General features: G+C 45.3%; 2 protein-coding genes across 7 annotated transcripts in view; both read right to left on the reverse strand.

The window, feature by feature from the left end:
- The window catches only part of NPC1 (NPC intracellular cholesterol transporter 1), a 27838-nt gene extending 23518 nt beyond the window's left edge, over window positions 1-4320 (reverse strand). The window contains exon 1 of one of the 2 annotated variants that reach the window (XM_069779169.1): window positions 4162-4320. In XM_069779169.1, the coding sequence (XP_069635270.1) occupies window positions 4162-4245 (84 nt within the window). In that variant the 5' untranslated portion in view covers window positions 4246-4320. The remainder of the gene's footprint in view (window positions 1-4161) is intronic. The other variant, XM_069779168.1, reaches the window with a different exon arrangement.
- A 7523-nt stretch (window positions 4321-11843) lies between these two features.
- Window positions 11844-21469, reverse strand: part of ANKRD29 (ankyrin repeat domain 29) — a 34073-nt gene continuing 24447 nt past the window's right edge. For all 5 annotated transcript variants that reach the window (XM_069779177.1, XM_069779174.1, XM_069779173.1 and 2 more), the window contains 4 exons: window positions 20046-20144; window positions 19513-19608; window positions 18340-18438; window positions 11844-16771 (listed from right to left, as the gene is read on the reverse strand). In XM_069779177.1, coding sequence (XP_069635278.1) covers window positions 16688-16771; window positions 18340-18438; window positions 19513-19608; window positions 20046-20144 — 378 coding nt within the window. In that variant the 3' untranslated portion in view covers window positions 11844-16687. The remainder of the gene's footprint in view (window positions 16772-18339; window positions 18439-19512; window positions 19609-20045; window positions 20145-21469) is intronic.

Genomic DNA, 21469 nt, shown 5'->3' on the forward strand with positions numbered 1-21469 from the left:
CTCTAGTAAAAACTAGATTAAGTTACAGAACAAGACAAATACTTTGCTCTTTCCAGTCTTTCAGAGGAACATTCCTATAGTGGTAGGAAGAGATAGGGATGAGTAAGCATGGTTGTAAATAAGTCATAGTTGAAGAAAGCTACTGCTGGCAGAGTCAGACTTTCAAGTCACTGAAGATGTGGGTGAACAATCATCTTGAGTGAAAGCCCTCCTAGCCCCAAAATTAACAGAGAAATGCTGTGGTGAATCCAACTGCCTTCTAAACAAGGCAAGATACTCCATAAGACTAACCCAGGATTGGGTTTTGGCTTTTTAAAAAAAAAAAAAAAAAAAATCACATTACTAAGTGCTCCACATTTTAAAATGGGACTTTCCCAAGTACTTGACAAAGCAATAGCAACCTAACCCTAGATTAAGGCTATACCCTCCTGCCCCCAGCACAGCTTAGAAACTATCTGGCAGTACACTAACACTAGCTTTCAGTACATCCCCAGAGTTCAGAAAAGTGTATTCCTACTTCTGGTAGACTTACTCTGTTTGAAGAGCAATTTCACCTCAGGTCAGAGCTCCAGAAGCCCTAAGAAATAACTTGCACATGAGCAAGTATGGGCATTTCATGACTATTAACGTTCTACAAAGGTTCTACTACAGCTTTCTGGTTCCCAGGCATTATCATTTGTTTGTAATAAAACTAGCATTCCAACAGATCATAAACACATTCACTTCAGTCCAAGTTTCTTCAACTTCATGTTGAAACAAATCAATATCTTCAATGCTTCCAGCAACATTAGCCATCACCAACAATGAATATGTAGCTGTTAAACAGACAAAGAACAATGATGATGTTGTACACAGAAACAGCAACTATTTGTAGTCTTGCAAATACCAGATGACAAGTGAACATTGTTTGGCTCTCCAAATTAAGATTACTTATGTATGGAAAAGGCACCAGCATCAGATACAGCCATTTCCCCTTCTTTCATCTAGGATGGCACATCTGGGATCTTGCAGGGCAAGAAGAAAGATTCCAGGAAATCACATACTCTTCCCCTCCCCACTCTCTTAATACCTAGTCCACACCACACTTAATAGTCGATATTGCCCACTAGGTTGAGAAATTAAGTTCTAGGGAAACACAATACCACATTACCCTTAATAAGTGGCAAGACTGGTTTATGGAAACAGGTGACCAGGTCAAACTGGCAGATCTGCCCCAGAAGTTACACATTACCTCACAGCCCTCCCTGTGAGAGGAGGAGATCCACGGACTAAAGGGAACTTTACAGGTTTCATTCTTACTTTTACCATGTCTCTTTCAGAAACTTGTTCAGAGGCAGCCAATTCAGAGTCAAGCTTTGTCGGCCAAGCTCCTCTTGTTCCTTTTGCTCATAGGTAGGGAACTGTTCCCTTTCAGACAGAAAAATCATTAGCTACCCCTGGTCAGGCAAAGGAAGCCCCAATTCTGGAGCTATCCAAGTACACTTCACCTGTCACAGGACAGTCAAGGTCAAGTAGGAAGAGAAAGTTGCAATAATGGTAATAGTTCAGTATTTGTGGGAGCAAGCTGGTGTTAGCTGTCAATGATTTATTGGGAAAATACACACTTACTGCATGCATGATCAGAAAGCATAGGGCCCCTAACTAGCAGCTGTCTACCACTAAGGCCATCTGCACCAAAATAGCTCTGATGCCCTGCAGGGGAATAGTAATAATACTGCGCAACACTTAGATTTTGTCTACTGCCTAGCAAACTGCTACTCAGATCTACCAGTCATTCCCTTCAGTCATCTCTCCCCTTCTAAGAAGGCTTCCTCACTTTCCGTCCAGAAAGACTATGAACAAGTCACTCTTGATTTTCCAGGATGTAACTTCAGTGGTATCTGTCTTGTTCTGAAGCTACATTGCCAGCCCTGCCAAGCAAGCTGCTCCACACAGACATTTTAGAACTTCGTGCCCAAGGTCGGTAACACTGGACTGCAGGCCACTTGGCAAGTTTGAGACAGAGCAGCACCTGCCATTAACACCTCCCCATAGAATTCAGAAACTCAAATATATCCTACAGCTTGGGATCCCAGTTGCTGATAGGAAACCTGTGTCCAGTCTTGCTTAGTCACTAATTTGACAGCTTGTGACTTAGTATAAACAACAAGGATCAACTGAAACAGCTGCCATTAAGCACACAAGATGCCATCCACTACCTTAGGATGTTCATAAGGGAACAAGAACAGTTTCAAGACTTCATCCTCCTGTAAGTCCATATTCAGAAACATGACTAAAGGATCCAAGACCTTCAATGTAGTTCTTAGATGGTATTAATGGGTAGTTAACTATCAACTAGTAATGGGTTAGCTGGCACAAGTCTGGTACCATGCACTGTTCAGAGTGAAAGATACATCCTATACAGGCTGAACACTTCATTGTGAAAGCATACGTAATGGAAGGATCGCAAACTGAAATGCCACTCTAGCCCACTGACTTCTTTTTAAAGAAGTAGCATGACATATGGCACTTTGGTTTATACACACCACAACTGAAAGCATGAAAACATCCCACTACCAGTACACTTGAGGGAGAGAACAGGTTCACCTTCACAATGCTTCTTTTCTGCATATCTAACACTATATAGGGTCAGTCTAACTGAAGGACCAGCTTCTCTTTGAAAGATATCAAGGTCCACCTGGTGACTTGTTAGGCTGTAAGTAAGAGTTAACGGCAAAAAAATTCAAGTTTTACCTTCTTACATTACAAAACTGAAACATGCATGGATAAAGTAATTTTGCAGTGTTTACTTCTCATGGACCACAAAGCCACATCCTCTACAAGGATCCCTTAAATCTTAGGGGAACTTGTTTCAAGCTCCTCTAGCTCAATATCCTTCTCTCACCTAAAGGAAAGCATCTTGTCATTTCCTTACCGGCCTAGGACACACCTCATTGCTACAAGGTGGCATCTCCCTCCAAAAACATTACATAAAGGAGAGTTGGTGAAGTGTGAAATCCATTACCTGCCCACCTAGAGATCATGAGTCATTACTAAACAACCAGCTTTGCCAGTGGTGATAGAAGAATGAATTCCTAGTCTTCTGTTCAAGCTCTTTAAGAAGTTGTTTGAAGAGGATATAAGAACAGAAGAACCTCAGCACACACACACACACAGGATGACAAACTTGTGAGTTTAAAAACGGTTAAGCATAAAACTTGACCTAGAAATTATGTTTCTAAGTTGATTAGAGAGAGGGGAAAAAAACCAACCCAAAAACCACTAAGGCTCACAAGACACTCCTTGTTTCTCCCGAGGAATGTGGAGTATCTCACTTCCATCCTGGACTACAGCATAAACAAAACACAACTGAGAGGAGTGACAGTTTTACAGTATTTTTCCTAAAATATCAAGAAGTCCAACTTATTCTAGTCCTTAACTTTAAGAAAGCAGAGAGTCTTAATATTTGCACATCAATAAAATGCAGGTCTTGCTACACACGGACTATTACTTCCAGGAAGCTGTCACCTAGCATAAGAAACACGCTGAGCAAACCGAACCAGACGCTGAGGACATACGCAAGCCTCTGCACGAACATGTGACCGACCGCACGGCTACTCGCATGCATCGGGCATTGCATAACCAGGGCACACACCACGGGAACGCGGCATCCCGGGCAGCTGCCGCTGTACGCCAGAGCCGGGGTCCAGGTGCGGGCACAAGCTGAAGTTTGCTAAGCCCGAGCACGCCCGTCTTCGCGCCGCAGGTGCTCCCAGGCGGGCCCGCCGTGTCACCGGACTGACCCGCACTCCTGCCTCACCCCGGCCCCCGCCTCCGTCCCGCTCGGCACCGAGTGGAGGGGTGAGGGAAAAGGGAGGGAGAGCCCCACCGGGGACAAGGAGGGGACACGCCGGTACCACGCTTCAGCTCCGCGCCGCCCCGAGCCCGGCGGCCTAACCCACAGCTGGCGGCCGGCGGGACAGGCGCCTCCCTCAGCCAGCTCCCCCGCCCGGGAGACCCTCGGCTTCAGGCAGCGCGGGGAGTCACCGCGGCTCCCCCCAGCCCTGAAGCAACAGCCGGGGGGACGCCGCTCCCCGCGGCGGGCACCCGCCGCTGCCTTTCCTCCCGACGGTGCCAGGAGGCCCGGCCTACCCCACCGCACCCTCCCCGGGAGGGACTCACCACCACGGGCGACAGAAGCAGAAGAAAGAAGAGGACGAGCAGGCCGAGGCCGCCCCGCCCGGGGCTGCCTTGCAGGCTCCCCATGGCGGCGCAGGCGGGAGGGCGGCAAGGCTCTCGGCCGCAGCACGGAGAGGCGGCGAGGAGGAGGCGGGGAAGCAGCCGCAGCCGTGCCCGCGCAGGTCCGGAAGGGCCGCTCTCCTCAGACCGGGAGGTGCCGCCGGCTCCTTCGAGGAGCGGCGCGGGGGGGCCGCGCCCGCGCGCCGCCGCCAACCGCCAACCGCCGGCGCCGGCCCGCCCCTGGGCACCGCCCCCCGCCGCTGGCGGGGCGGGGCCGCGCCTCACGCCACGGGCGGGCCGCGCCTCAGGGGCGGCGGCGGGGCTGTCCTGTCGTCCTGCGCCGTCCTGTCCTGCGCCGTCCTGTCCTGCGGGCGGGCGGGCAGCGGGAAGCTCGGCCCGGTGTCAGCGCGAAGCTGCTGTGCTTCTGCGGAACGGAAAATCCCGCCTAGGCTGCTGCATCGGCAGCCGGTCAGCGGCTTTGTATGGGCGCGGAAGCGTTAACCACGCAGTTTATAAACATGAAAGTCGCCTTAAAAACCCTGGCTTTGACAAAAGCGCTTTAATTTCGCTTCAAAGTTACTACCTCGTGATTTCCAAGCGTCGGTCACGCGACCCCGTGTGCAGCTGCGATGAATGTAACTGCCAAGCAAGGCAGGGCAGGCTGCCGGGTGGAAAAGCGCTTTCCCGGGGCTTTCGCTGCTGGTGAATTTGGCTGGCAGGGCTGTGTCTGCCGCTCCCGACGGGCTGACATCAGGTGGCCTGACCGGTGTCGCAATCAGCAGTTTTGGGCGTGCTGACTGCGCTCTGCAGCTCTGTTCGGGATCTGTTTGTTTGGGATCGGTCTGGGGGCCGGCTGGCAGGCGGCACCCTGAGGGCAGGGCGCCGCGTTCCCGCGTAGCACCTCTCCCTGATGTCCCCGCCACTTCATTGCCTTCCCGGCCAGGTAGCGCACGTTGCGCTGCGGGAATAAAATATGTACTTTAGCTGATATTGCCATCTGCTGACAAAAATGCAGACCAGTCTCGGTGTCATAGCTTCACGGGCTATCATGTTGGCCGGGGACCTCTGGAGGGTCACGTAGTCCAACTTTCTGTTGACAGCAGAATCCAGTCTGATGAGGTGGCTCGGGGAATTGTCCAGTTGCGTTTTGAATAGCTTCAGAGATGGAGATCTCACAGCCTCTTTGGACAAACTGTTCCACTCTTTGGCCACACTTGCAGTAAAATGTTTTTTTTCCCCTGTATCTGAAGAGATTTTCCCATGTTCCAGCTTAAGTCTGTTGCCTCTCGTGCTGTCATTATGCCTGCCTGAGAAGGGTGTGGTTCCCCCTTCTCCAGATCCTCCCATTTGGTAGCTGCGGATAGCAGCACGATGTCCCCAGAGCCAGCTTTGTGCTTAGGGCTGAGCAAACACGGCTCATGTGCTCCAGCAGCCCCAGCTGTCGTGGTGGTGGTAAACTGGACTTGCTCCAGTATGTCAGTGTCTTTTTTTTATTCTGCGGACCCCAAACCTGGACACAGTACTCCAGATGTGGCCTTACGAGTCCCAGAGAGAGAGGAATAACCCCAATCCTTGACCTACTGGCTACCCCATTGCTGACACAGCCCGCTGACTCATGTTCAGAGTCTTGCCCAGCCCAACCACCCTGTTCTTTTCTGCCAAACAGCTTTCCATCTAGTCACTGCCCAGCTTGTACTTTTCCATGGGATTATTCCATCCCAGGTGCAGGACTTGGCATTTGGCAAGTGCTAAACAAAGCTAGAGTAGCTAAAGTCATATTGTGTTTTACTTTTGATGTCATAAATAAAAAATTTATTCAGCACTATGCTGTGTGATCTTAAAAACAGGGAACCGAGTTGCCACCATTTTCTAGGCACTCCACACAAGCAGAGGATGCAGTGGGCATAGTTTGCATAGCCACAAGTTAAAAAAATGCAAGAACCTTGTTTCAGTGCTTGTGAAAAAGGTGAAGGATAGCAAAACTGACTAAACAGAAATGGCATTTCCTTCCGGATGAATCACATAGACGAGAAATGATTTAAGAATCACAGGTGAGAGACAACCAATTTATAATGGTGCAAAACAAGCAAAAGGGAATATCTTGCAGTGACAACTTCCACCATGAATTAAGTCCATAACACCACACTTGTCTACCACCTACAGTATAAACAGAGAGAAGATGTAGTATTTCAATATTTATCTAAATCTCTGATGGATATCTATATTTAGATGGCTGTCTAAATTCACACTTGTTCTTGTGCAATCCCTCAGTGCTGCCTTTTTGCACTCACAGCTAAAGTGAAGTGGTACAGGTGTGAAGATTGATTAACAAACACTAATCGGACTAAACCTACCTCCGGTCCTAGAGACTTCTGAAATCTTGTGTGATGGCACATGCAGAAACTCAAACATGTACCTGTTTTTATGTTGCCCCTGTACACTGGCAGCCAGCAGACCAGAGCAAGGTATTCCTTCAGTCCTGCTGCAGCCTCCGGCCTTCCTCGCAGCTGCATGCCATATTCAGGAGGTGAGGATGCTGAGCTATCTCTAGCAGCTCCCGGGCATTTAGGTTTAGTTGCATGAGTGTTATCGATGATAAAGTTAGCACCGTGGACTGTGCCATCTTAAAGTTACCTCTTTCCTTCCGGGCAGGGAAAAAGTAGCCCTGACTGGTTAACCCAGATCAATGCTGCCAACAGCTTTGATCTAAGAATCATAGGTGCCTTGTCTGTGGTACACATGCCCCAAAAGAGACCATCCCCACTCCCAGCTGCTCTTGCTGAAGAACATTTATCAACTTAGGCCTTGTAGAGTTCCCTTTTAAAGCCAGGATTATGCATGGCTGTTAGGGACTGTCCGCTTGGAAGGCTAATGGGGAATACTTTTTCTGATTCTCAGCACTGTATACAGAACTAAACTTTGCTGCCTGGAAGAAGAGACCAATATTAATTCATCATGTAGGGTGTCACTTGGTGCCTCCATCACACCCAAGAAGTCCTTTAATTGTCTATTAGGATCAAACCAGCTCTTTCTTTCACTGGATATCCTGAATGGTGTAAAGGTGCCTGCCAGGAAGCTCATGTAAAATAGCTGCCTGCTTTGTTCCCTTCTATGTCTTTGACAGAAAGCCCTGAGCATTGCTTTCAGAGGTGTAGGCCTTATTTTGTATCCATTGCTTCACTCAATGCAGAAATGAAACCTGTGTTGCCGCTTCCAGGAGAAACTCAAGCGCCTAGTGGTAACGACTTTGCAATTTCTAGATGGCAATCTGTCTGAAGTGCATACAAATGGAAACATAGTACGTGATTGCTTTGCAGCAAATCAATTAAAACGTCCACCACTGTTTATTCTCCAGAATTTATTACAAGCCTTTATTATTTCTATTGCAATAGCAGCCAGAGGCACTTGCTAGAAGTGGGAGCTATGTTAAGAAACACCCTGCCCAAGCACATGGGAAAGCGGGATATTCTCCTTGGACGTCTTGCAATCTGTGTGAAGACAAGCTGCAACAGGTGGGTGAGAAGTTTCACCCAGTTTCTCACACCTCCATTTTTTAGTGGAGCCAGTCCAAATCACTATAGCTTGTTCCAAGACTGTTTTTCCAGCTAAACCAGAATAATACTCGTACTAAACAAAGCTGTTGTTTCCTATTTGGTGTTGTAAGCAAACCATATTCTTTTTATCAGCTCTCACCTGTGGAGGCCTGCTCGTCTTTTAATTATACCTGCCTCAATGTACCTATTACTTTGGTCAGATGCTCTTGGCTTCAGACTTCCCATGTGGGATCAAATCAGGCTGAGGGGGCTGACAGCAATCTGGTTGATGCTGCCAGTACTCACTTAAATATACATGTAGTATGTCAGGTGATGCTGAATCAAGTATTTTTATCTTTTCATCTTTGTGTCTGCCCTAGTGTATTTTGATGGGTGCTTTACCAACCTGTGCTAGTGTGTCCCTATCCAACCTTAGAAAGTCCTATAGTCACTCTTTAAGATCACACTCTTTCTCCATTTATCACTGAAGTCATTGAAACTTGTTCATTTTTATTACAATTAGGTGAAGGTATTTATCGCCTAGTAGCAAAAGCTTGGGACTTGAGCTCAAATGATTCAAAGTTTGTTCCAGCTTTGCTACAAACTTGCTGGATGATCTGGGCAGGTCCTAACCTCTACAGTGCAATTTTCTTTTCTGTAAGGTGGTGCCCATTCCATGGCAACATGTGGCCCAGGAGCTCCAAAACCAGGTGTCAGCTAGTGAGCTGTTGAAAGAAAACACAGGAGAAATGCAGCTTATTATTGCAGCAGTCTAGAGACACACTGCACTTGTTGCTGTGAGCAAATAGGTGCACCATGTACTCACGCCAGGTACTGTGCATAAGCACTAATATGATAACAAATCCAAGGTTTGACCTATTAATGGCTGTGTATGGCTCCTGGTTTGCATTAACATCGGTTTACTGAGTCCCTGTGAGCACCATGCTGCCACTCATGAGTAACTTGGGATTTACTGTCAAATATGGGCAGAACTGTCACAGGGGAGTCCATGAGGGCGCTACCAAAATCTGACTTGGCAGGAAGAACAGGTTTATTAGCCACAATTCACCTGAGGAACACCCTGTTTATGGTTGGACTTGAATCTGACTTGGCAGGAAGAACAGGGAACAGGTTTATTAGCCACAATTCACCTGAGGAACACCCTGTTTATGGTTGGACTTGAACACATTTTGTTAGTTTTATAACAGTTTGTCCCAGGGAGTAGGGTCTGATGCAGTTGCATGGCCAAGGGAGCGCCTGCAGAGACTGTTCTTGGAGTCTTCAGAAAGTGGAATAGTTCTTCTGCCACTTCATATGATGTTGTCTGGACAAGCAGACCATGCAGTTCAGGTATCACTTTTCCAAGGGAATTATAGGAGCCTATACCCATATGCTGGATACAAAGTATGTATGCATACATGTATATACATATATACACGCCACTCATGAACACATCTGTGCAGTGCATATAAAATTACAGTCTGTTTCAGGTCTGTTCTGTAGGTTAGTGTCACGCTCCATCTATGCATCCAAGCCAGTGAAACATTTGCCATATGTCATGGTTTAACCCCAGCCAGTAACTAAGCACCATGCAGCTACTCATTCACTCCCCTCCTCAGCTGGACAGGGGAGAGAAAATGTAACAAAAGGCTCGTGGGTCAAGATAAGGACAGGGAGAGATCACTCAACCAATTACTATCAAGGGCAAAACAGACTCGACTTGGGGAAAATTAATTTATTGCCAATCAAATCAGAGTAGGATAACAAGAAATAAAACCACATCTTAAAACACTTTCTCCCTCACCCCCTCCTTCTTCCTGGGCTCAACTCCATTTCCGATTTCTCTACCTCCCTCCCCTGCCAGTGGCACAGGGGGATGGGGAAGGGGGGTTGTGGTCAGTTCATCATACGTTGTCTCTGCCGCTTCATCCTCCTCAGGGGCAGGACTCCTCACACTCTTCCCCTGCTCCAGCATAGGGTCCCTCCCATGGGAGACAGTCCTCCATGAACTTCTCCAATGTGAGTCCTTCCCACAGGCTGCGGTTCTTCACGAACTGCTCCAGGGTGGGTCCTTTCCATTTGTCCCTTCCATGGGGTGCTGTACTTCAGGCACAGACTGCTCCCGTGTGGGTCACAAGTCCTGCCAGAAAACCTGCTCCAGCATGGGCTCCTCTCTCCACAGGTCCACAGGTCCTGCCAGGAGCCTGCTCCAGCATGGGCTTCCCATGGGGTCACAGCCTCCTTGGGGCATCCACCTGCTCGGCGTGGGGTCCTCCCCGGGCTGCAGGTGGATATCTGCTCCACCGTGGACCTCCCTGGGCTGCAGGGGGACAGCCTGCCTCACCAGGGTCTTCCCCACAGGCTGCAGGGGAATCTCTGCTCCAGCGCCTGGAGCATCTCCTTCCCCTCCTTCTTCACTGACCTTGGTGTCTGCAGGGTTGTTTCTCTCACATGTTCTCACTCCTCTCTCCGGCTACAGTTTCTGTGCTGCAGCAACTTTTTTTTCCCTTCTCAAATATGTGATCCCAGAGGCACTACCCCCATCATTGATGAGCTCGGCCTTGGCTGGCAGCGGGTCTGCCTTGGAGCTGGCTGGCATTGGCTCTGTCGGACATAGGGGAAGCTTCTAGCAACTTCTCACAGAAGCCACCCCTGTAGCTCCCCGCTACCAGAACCTTGCCACACAAACCCAATACACCATAGCAAGAAGTTGCGTCCATTGTTCCTTCCTGACTTAGCTGTGTTCCCCACTGGCACATCCCAGATTGCTCTGCTGGCACAGCCCTTGTGCCAGCTCTGAACGAACTGACTTGACATTAAAAGCAGGACATTAAAGCATTAGTCCAGTTAAAATGCCTTGTCAACATTGTGAGAGCAAAATGGACTATTTAGAGAAAACTTAGGTATGTGTCTCAGATTTCATTTTGCCGTGCAGCTACAGCCACAGTCGCTAGGCCTATGGTCTTGTTACTGATCTCATGAGACTTAGCATCTTTTTTAAATCATTGAGGAGATAAAGCAAAAAATGTATTGATTCATATATTTTAAAATCATGGAGACTATTACAATCACATAATGTTACCTCCTGCATATCACATAATTTCATCCAGTAACTCCTGAATCAAACACAAAATGTTTCAGGTGAAACACATCTTTCAGAATGAAAAGTAATTGTTGGGTTTTTTTAACTCAAATGATGAAGGAATCATCTCAGCAATTTTTTTCAATAGATACTTCTTCTCCATCTTGAAAATCCAGAGCGTGAAGTTTGAATTTATCTAGTTTCAGCCTCTTGACACTGTTTTGTTATGCTTTCATGTGCAAAATTAAGGAGTTTTCCACTACCAGAAATCATCCTTTGTAGTGATTTGGGCCATGAACAAGTCACAGCACTTTCTCTTTACATTCTCTGAATAGATGGAGATGCTTTACTGAGTTGTGGCTGTAGAAATTTTTGATGAAGATTTAAAATGTAGCTCACCACAATAGAAAACTGTAGGAATGAGGCAAAATGCATGGGATGTCAAACACAAAGTAAAAAAGATGGTTTTCAGTGTAGACTCTTTTCCCCTTTTATACCATTCATAACCCACTGCATACCATAATAAGCATATTAGCAGGGCGTAGATTTTTTTTAAACTCAAGTAGGTCAGATCAGTGTAAGGGCCAGTTTTACATTTGGGAATAATAACAGAACCACCAAGACATGTTTGACTAACTGAATAAAAGTGTAGTCTTATTCCTTTGCTTCCTAAGTTGCTTTTTATAGTCTTCCTTTCAGATCCGACCTAATGGATTTAGTGTCAAGGGGAGTCTGTCAGTGATGTCTGGGTCTTTGAAACAAACCTTGTTATGTCATGCTAAATTAAGTTTTCCTGTTTCTCAAGCCAGGGCATTGGCTTTATTTGTTTTGTGAATGCTATCTCATCTGTAAAGACCTGGAAAATAATAAAAGCCTAATCAATCAAGTGGAATAGAATGAAGTGGTCTTCACTTAAATAGGAAATTAATTCTGGTATTCTACAAAGAGAAAGAGTAGAATATGGAGGGAAGGAAAGAAATATTGAAGTATGCAGACAAGATAATCTGAGGACTACATACATTTTTATTGAAACCATGGTATGGAAAATGTTTTTTAGCAAAGCAACATTCCTGTTGCAGAATATTAGTCTTACACAGAGTTACATAAATTTATATAGCTTTTATCAAATGCATAAAAGGGCAGGTCAAAAGAAACTGTGGAATTCAGAAAAGTATGAAACTATTGTGACATTTCCAAGGACCAAATGCAGATCCACTGTGAGAAGGCACAACTCCATTCAGTCCCATGTGTGCAGTACAATACTCCATTGCTGGAAAAAAGAGCCATGTGTATAATCTTTGGTTGGACTTGTAGCAAACATTAACGATTTAACACCACTCACTCAAAGGTTCCAGACAAAGGCAGTATTTTACATCCATTCAGTGTTCATATTAAGTGAAGTACAAATGGGACAGGGTTTGTGCTACCTCATTTTCTCTGTACAGAAAAGAATTCTGAAATTTCTGAGACAACATGAGATTTGGTTTACTTACGAATTTCACCATGACTGGCTGAATAAAGAAGTGTGAATTATTCTTGCAATGAGGCTCTGACTCCAAGGCAAATAATCATTGTTGTTAAAGTGCACTAAATAAGACCTGCAGCTCTTTGATCGGGAGCTCTAATCCTCTCAGTTCTTCTAAACTAAACAGAGGTGGGTAGATCAATAGTGATACAGTTTCACTCCAAGGGAAGAACAGCATGTGCAAGTCAGGAGGTACAACACTGCCTTTTGTATCATTACTAAATACATGTCCCTGCACACTGCACTGCACTGATCATCTTAAATGAAGAGCTCCATGTATTTGGGACCTCTGAGGCTACCATGTCACTGATGGGATGCCACTTCTCTCTGTACCCCATGGGCCTTTCCTTGTGCTCATCCCCATCCTACAACAACTTGATACTAGTGAAATAAAAGAAAGATGCCTATACGTCTCCTTCACTCATTTGTGGAGCCTATTCTTGGTTGCACATCCTTCATACTCACTTGTAGCTGATGGGAAGTCACCAGGCTACAGCACCTGCATAAATCCCAGGTGGAGAGGACAGCAGGCTGAGCCCCTGGATCTGAATGTGCAGAGAGGCAGCCAAAAGCAGCGTGCTAGCAGAGCTGATTTTTGGGGGGTGTAAGATGGATATATATATATGGCACTTTTGGGGAAAAAGAAACCCCAAAACCCAACCCAAAAAATTATTTGGCTTGTTATCCTGTCCCAGTTCTATTTCACATCATTATATGGTATCTACCTTCATCCTGCCATCTATGAAATGGATTTGGTGCCCCTTAATTTCTAGTCTAAATTTACTCTTGTCTATTGATATGAACTGATGAACAGCTGCTGCATTTCCCTGGTGTGTGAATGAAATAATCTATTTTCCTGCCTCCTCCAGCAATGCATTTTGGAACTTACAAAGGTAATGGTGTCTGTAGAGGACTTTGAAAGCCTTGCACAAAAGGCATGACAACTATGCAAAGAACTATTGTCAATATTAGTGAATCACTTCAGCCACAAAGGGAAAGTAGGTTTCCGTTTTAGAACAAACCACAGCAGTATTTACCGAGCACTTTAAAGATAACAGCAGCTACATAAATACTATGAATTGTTAAGGTTTCTTTGTGAAAAGGTTAATTGCATGGTGAGAAACGGTATTGTAACTTTTGAGCCCATCCACAGGCAGAATAAGCACCTTTTGGCTGCAGGGAAGCCCTCTCTCCAAAGGCTCTGAGATGAAACAGATGCTCCTGATGGGAAGGTTTCCACGCCTAAAAATCCCATGTTGGCTGAATAGTGTCTTTGCTGAAGCTAGATTCAGCTTCAGCCTGAACAGGGCAGAGAGAGGCTTTGCTGCCAGTTCTCCACCACAGAGCCCCCCCCCCCCCCCCCCCCCAACCTGTGTGCCCTATCAGCCAGCACTAACGAGAGCGAGGAGGGAGCTACAAGCCTCTCCCTTCAAGCCATGCTAGCCCCACATTTCAAATTTTGTTTAGAAATAAGAAAAGCCCGTTACAGCCCTATATCACTCAAAAAAGGAGGACCTGGTAACTTGCATCCTCTCAGACGGAGGTCAGCAGACGGTCTGTACAGGATGCAGCATCCCAGGGGTTCTTTGCTTGTTGCATGAGAGCCCCGGCTGTGGTGGCCACTCATGGAGGCAGCTGGACACAAAACTTGGAAAGTCCCACTCTAAATGGTGGGGAGCAGACATGCATCTTCCCATGGACAGGTGTAGTTCAAGAAGCAGCTCTTTGCTGAGTAGCTGCCCCCTTTGGGGTGAGGCGACTCTCACAAGAAAATATGTCTGACAGAAAGGAGAGGCCACCTGCAGATGCTGGACACCTGCATGTTGTTGTCTCAGCTCACATACTTCAGCTGTCACAGGACCACTGTTGGCTTGCCCTGTCCTCTCTCCTGTGCTCTGCAATCAGGAAAAAATAGGAGACCCTCACCAACAGTGGATGCTTCCACATTTTTTAGGAAGACTGCTACTGCTTGATCATTACAGCATGTCTGATATTAAGAGTATTTATCGCTCACCCAGCATGACTACTGAAGACCTTCTAATGATTATCCTCCCCCTTTACAACTGTGAAAGGGCTTTTCATCTGTGTGAGTGTGGTTGTTCCCAGCTGTTGCTCTGAAGAAACTTTGGGGAGAAAAATCAATACTGAGGCCAGGCTGCCTAGAGTCCCTCTAGCATTCTCCAAAACACTATGTTCATCTTCAACCCACTGGGGGGGTCCAAATAAAACTATCCTCTCCAGCGTTGCTTGTTAAAGAAGTTAGAGTCCAGTCCCATGTAATGCTGTACAACTTAAGTTCTCAATAAGGCTCTTGAGATTTCTGCATGCTCAGTATTTTTTCAGTCTTTTGCAGAACTTAACCGTGGATACAATCATCCTCTAAGCATCTTGCATAATTCTTTGGTTCTGCACCAGTTCATCTGTAAGTTTCTGTTAGGCACAACATTATTTTAATTTAAAAATACAGCAGCATGAATTACCTAAACAAACAGATTTTTCTGGTGTCTTCTTAAATTGTTGGAAACCTAAAGCTTTCCTTTCTAATGCTGAATAGAAATTGAATAGCAATTCCGGCTTGCAAGCAAATGTACGCCCACTTCTGTTCTCTTCACCAGAACCCTGACTTCTTACCTAACTTACTCACAAAAACAATAACTTCATGATTTGGTAATATGTATGGCTAATTTGCACTAAGTAAACTAGATTCATTTGTGCTAGTTCACTAAAAGATTTTTTTTTTTAACTCACTGAAGCAAAACTGCAACAGTGCAGCTGAATCCTAGGCAGGTATTTTTTAAGCAGGGAATACTTTTTTCCTTACAATCTTCTCTGTCTTCAACTTTTAAAGCAATTTTTCAGTAATTTGCTAAGGTTTGAAGGCAGGTGAAGTGCCCGGATATATGTACTGAACTAACTTTATACCTCAATTCACTGTAAAATAATCTCTAATGTTTTTGTGGCTAACAGGATGTATTATATACTGATTATACTGCAGAAATGACTGGGTTTTAATGGGGTGTCTTACAGCAACATGGTTAAAACATAGCTCTTCACAAACCATCTACAATTTGCACTGCCTTCCCCACACAGGCACTAGTAGTGTATCTAAGCATCTCAACCACAACAAAGGCCAAAATTGCTGTTGAGAGTTCATTTTCCACGCCTGCATTAATTAGTGGGCCTATTCCAGTGTGGCTCTGTGTAACCCTCTCACCAGCTGCTCAAGCACCCGTACACTGCGTGCTTCTCCCTCAACTCCCGTCACAGACCTGGGGAACAAGTGCATTGCATAGTAGCTGTGGGTACTAAACCATAGTGTCACATATATGCGTGTACAGAACATACATATATCACTTTTACAGCATCTGTGCTGTTGTGCCCAACAGCTAAATTTCTGATGTACTTGCGCCAGTGAATGATATGCCCTGATTGGTTTGCTCAGTGACTGATCCTCCCCCTTGCCCCCCAAAAAATGCATGTACATAGACTGTAGGGTTGGGGATGGATCCCCATAGCACTGTGTATGCATTGCAAAATGCTATCAATGGCTGCTCTGTGTTTCTGTTGCCAGACATTGACAGATCAAGATGCTACAACTGAGGAGGACATCTCCTTGCTTATTGTTTGGTCGGTAGCTTTTGGCATAATTTGTAACGCTTTGGATCATTTTTATAGAGCTTCACGTGGTAGCCAAAATGTTACCAAAGCCCTAGGCTGGCAGGAGGACTTTTCCTGTTGGGATGTCACAGGTGGGATCTCACCTCTAGCCCCATGCAGCACTTGGAGGTAGAGAGCAAAGGTCTGAGCTAGCGCTGCCAACGAAGGGAGGGCAGCGGCACCATGGGGCTACTCCGGGACCAGCTGCATCCAAACAGCTGCGAGGTCTGGGCATCCTTTTGGCATAAGGGCCGAGTGCTCCCGACCCACACGTGCGCCCTGAGGCACCCGTTACAGGTGTGTGGCTATGCCAGTATGGGGACGCGTGTCTGAAACGGTGGGAGCGCTTGCGCGTGCGGGGATACGTATGCTGCAGGCATGGAGGAGCAAACGGCAGTGCTGGGACCAGTGGGATCCCGGAGTACAGGCAGGGTTGCAGTGCCAACGCAGCTCTCAGGCCAAGCCCTGCTCTCGTTCAGCAATGCCAGGCTGAGGCCCTAGCCCATGGCGAGCCCATGGCAAGGGCCTCGTGCATTCAGGGAGCGTGTACTGGAGAGGCTAATCAGTTCTGTAAACTGTTCCAACAAGCCCTTCTTGGGCAACCTAGGTTTACTGTCATGGTACTGTGGTCAGGGCACATCTCTGTCAAACCGCATTTGCTACAGGGCTGCATTAGCTTTTCCTTTGCTTTTCCTTTGTGCGGAGGAGTCGGAGGATGCGTTCATTTTTTGTTAGTTCTGCTGGTAGTTCATTTGCCTGGAACAAAAAAAACTTGAGGTTAGCAGAAATGAACAAGTATTTCCAAAATGTGGTTTAAAAGCATTAAGCTCTACAGAAGATGGTACTGGGCATTGTAATGACGTGTTTATTCCAGTGTTGTCTCCACCACTGTTGGAGATATCTTAAGAAATCACCTTTCAGTGTGCAAGTCTCACTCAAGTCTTCAAAATAATCCCAGTGTGGGATTTGAGTGGTCAGCTTATCTTGTGCTGACTGCCCAGGCTAAATGGTATCCCTTGCCACAGAAGCAATAGAGAGCATAGCTGCTGATTTTTTGGGGGAGATGAGGCAGGTCTTTAAGTACCAAAGTCCATAAAAATCCAAGGAAAGACTTTAATTGCTATGAAATAGTCAGTGCTATTCTGTAGGATTGGTAATAGAACATCAGAGTTTGGCCTTCTGTATTTATTGAATACAATTTTGGTAACATAAAGTATTTATAATGAAGGTACCTCTGAAAATCAGTAATTCTGTCCTGCAAAGGCACCCTATTGTGCGAAATTGCATGTTATTTAAAAAAAGAAAAATCAGTAGGAGAGGTTACAGCCACAGACTTTCTTCTACTGCACATCCTCCTGCTGCAAATCACCATCAGTAGCATAAAAATCTTGCGCACTGTTTGGGTGATAGTATCGAAACAAAATGCCTATTAACACGAACTACTGTATGAGCGGCATTAACTCTGCTGCCATCAAGTGGAATGACACAGAAATAACAGGCACAGATGTTATATTGAATGACCAAAACGTTTAGAAGGTATATCTGCTGGATTACTTGTATTACAGACTTTCATTCACCCAGTCATAAACCAGAAATACCAGACCACACATTCACAGCTTAACAAATCCAGCTAGATATCAAATACTAGCGGCCAATAGTTCATAGACACAACTCAGAGGAAGATATTTTCATGGAAATTATCAAACATGTAATGTTAAAACACTTTACAGAATAAAACTAAGACAAGTTTTCTGCAGAAAAGTTGCTGTTATAAGAAGGATATGAAAGTATTTCAATAAACTAACAGATTTACAGTAAGATACAGGAAAGATGCATGTAATTTGGGATATTTTTTGGTATTAGCAATGTACTGAATCCTAGCCAAGTTTTCTTATCAAAGGCACCCAGACACACATTTCTCTTGCCATGGAAATATTCTCCTTACACGTCTGTATGGAGATATGAATATAACTTACGACTTACCAAAACAGTACTGCTTCCCTAAAATGCAATCTAGCTAGCCCATGACTAGTAGAGTTAACAATTTAATCTGTGGTGCTCCAGTGAATGAGTGCATGGTTTGCTTGTTCTCAGATTGATGTAACTTCACAAGAACTGGCATGACCAGTGGCACTGCCTAGCACCCTTATAGATGCTTGCATACAGAAATGAATGAACCAAACGGCGGTGCTTCAGGAGGGGATCAAGAGGCAACCACAGACCAACACAGAAGCGTGGGCTGCCACTGCCTCCGTGGCACACACAGCTCCACCGCTCAGTGCTCCCCACCTGCTCCTTGCCCAGGATGGCATGCCAGGACGTACCTTGTTCCTTAGGCACGGGTCTGCTCCTGCTTCGAGGAGCAGTGCCACTGTCCTTGCGTTGCCACTCAGGACGGCCGCGTGGAGAGCTGAGGTCCCATTCTAGAAAATACCAGTGGAGATGTTGGTACCATGTATGGGAAGAAATCAAAAGGCAGTGAAACAGAAATGTTTGCAAAAAACAAACCTATGAACAAGAAAGAAGTAACACGGAAGAGATTAGGTCATCAAAGGTATAGGGTCTGATTTAGACAGGGTGCTGGCAGGCTAGTGGGCTATGAAGGAGGTGATTTTAAATGCTTTAATAAAAATGAAAGTCAAATTCACTTTACTAGAGCAATATTTCCTTGTAAAAGTTACCCTTGTCAGTAGATCAGAGGTGAAATGAACACAGCACTTGCTTCTGCCTGGCAAAACCAGCCATTAATAAGTGAAACAGAAGCACAAGCAGTAATGGAAACCATCTGGGCATTTTATCTTCTTTCTCTGATGATTAATGGTCTCAAGGTCAGACAGCTAAATGGTGATTTTTTCACGACTGGCCTTTTGTTTGTGGCTGCAAATGGACAGTTCAAATAAGTGTGGAAGCTCTTTCATATTTGTAATTAACAACTAAATTAATGCCACCTGGATTTTCAAGTACATCAAAATTGCCAATTAGTTGCATGCACAGAGGCTGTCAAAGTATGTGATTTATAGGCACATAAAATTAGATCAGCTATTAAAAAGCAGCTTCCAAATATCTGTTATTTTTCAAGTCACTTTTTGAATTCAGAGGAAACCAAAATCAAGTAGAGAATCTGCTCACAACAGATCTTTTAGGATACTATTTTTCTGACTAAATGCAATAGAGGACAGGGTATAATGCTAAAAACTGCACTGTTGAAAGCAATCCATTTACAGTAGAAATAAAATCAGATGACAAAAAGGTGGAGAATTCCTTCTACGACACAATGTGCTTCCTCATTCCAAAAATCAAATTCACAATTTCATTTGAAAAGATTCATTTGTGTGTGGCATTAAAGGCTAAATAAGATAATTTCATTTTTCTCTTGACTTTTTTAGGCCTAAGCTCCTTATTGTCTTTCAATGGCATAATCATAAACATCAGGTTTTTCATCAGACCCTTTGCCTTCTTGAGTTTCTGCCTAAAAATCTGTGTGTTTCACTACTAACCTTCAGCAGGCCAAGTGTAGGAGAGAATTTCAGCAACTCTTCTATCACATTGTTGTACCCTTTAATGGCAGCCTTCAGTAAAGCAGTCGTACCGTCCTTCAAAAGACCAAGGAAGCTCAGTTCAGTTGTTACCAATGCTTTACCTGCATTCCCCTTGGGTGAAGAGAAACGCCAGTTCTCCCCCACACCTCTGTGAGGAGGCACCTCCACAGCATGTGCTGCTGGTTTTAGGGCATCTGGAGGATTGTTCCTCTGGCAGGTGAAAACTTCAGGGTAAAATGAACCAGTGACACCATATTATTCACCTTTGTCTCTCATTTATATGGACATTTCCATTCCCTTATTCCAGAAGGTCCCTCCAGGAAGCTGTCCCAGACATAACAGGAAAAAGGGAGCCCATGGTGGGACTTTACAACCTGGCAAGCAGGACGGACTCTGGGGACACCAGGCCTCCATTCAGGCAGACCTGCAGCCTCAGAAAAAGCCAGGAGGCGTTAAGCTGCAGACAGAGCACAGGAAGAAGTGCTACTCACATCCCGCGCAGCATCTCGCTCAGCGCCCCGCAGCAGCATTACTCGTACCACTTCGCTGTGACCCATCTGTGATGCAATCCACAAGGGAGCTGTCCCATCCTGCAAACAAAATAAGACTGCTAACCATTTCGCTTTGAGATCCTGTGCTCCCTGGTACTTTACCACCCAAGTCTGCCTACTGGAATGGATGTACTTCAATTCCTCAATTAAATCCTGCATCATGGACAGACATATGCAGAGTTGCTTCCAAAAGCACATGGGAGCTTGGTGTATCAAGTCAGAACCTCTCCAGTTGTGGAGTAGAGCCATCCTTAGCTGCTTTCTCTTGCATAGTTGGCCTGAAATGTGCATTGCTATGTGAACGGTTAAAGCCCTCTTTGGCTTACCAGTTGTGCCTAAAATACATGGGGAAGTTTGAAATGTAAAGGTATCCTGTGTACTTTGAACCCTAGGTGGCTAGACATGACAGAAGATACTGGCAAATCTCAGCATGCATGGGCAGATTCTGGAGCTGGGTCTCTGTACATATGGAGTGGAAGCTGTTTATAGAAGCTAAGGAGCAATGCAAGATGATCACCAACTTTAAATATTAAGTTACATTATCCACCCTCAGGGAATCTGGTGAAAACATCCAGTCTTACAGCAATGGTGAGTATTTCACAAATTTTTTCTTCAAGAACTCCACTAGAAAACAAGGCAATTATCAAGGAATCCAGCATGAGAGCAATCTCATTGGAAAAATTGTCCTATGCAATCATTATTTGAGCAGAAAACCTCAGAAAATAAAATGCACATTCAGAATAAGCTAAACTTTGTGATGGATCTCCATACCAAAGGCAAAGGTGAGTTGAAGCAGTAGAAGTATTTCTTACCACAATTAGAATTTAGTTTTGTGTCTTGTCCTCCTTTTGCTTCTAAATGACCCGATTCTCCAGACTACAGGAGGACTCCAGTGGTTATGTGGTGCCAAACTGATTCTCGTGGGCCTTTAACAAAAGACTTTGCCTGTATGGACTTTAACATAAAAGTGAGGCCTCACATAGCAGGGTGCCTGCTTCTGCCTTCAGCGCTTGCCAGTTCCCCTCGCCACCCTCAACAGCCTGAAGACTTGGCAGGAAAAAGGAAGACAGAATATACTGGGGCTTCCAAAAGAGCCTTAATGAGAAGTTTCAGAAGAAAACAACTTTTTTACTTTAAATAAGATATTTCCACCTTGATCAAAGAAGCAATCTCTCTCCCCAGTGCCAACAGAAGATTCATATGACTTGCTCATGCAATCCAAAAAACCATTGTTGAACCAGTTCTCTGCTTTCTATGGGCTAGTGACTTAATCCTTTGGAAGAAACAGAAAAGTTATTTCTTCCTTTGATATAATATTCTGGGCTTCCCTTTTTCTGATTCTGAGAAAGAGCAAATGCACATCC

Source organism: Haliaeetus albicilla, chromosome 3 (genome assembly GCF_947461875.1).
Source record: "Haliaeetus albicilla chromosome 3, bHalAlb1.1, whole genome shotgun sequence".
NCBI classification, from domain to species: Eukaryota; Metazoa; Chordata; class Aves; order Accipitriformes; family Accipitridae; genus Haliaeetus; species Haliaeetus albicilla.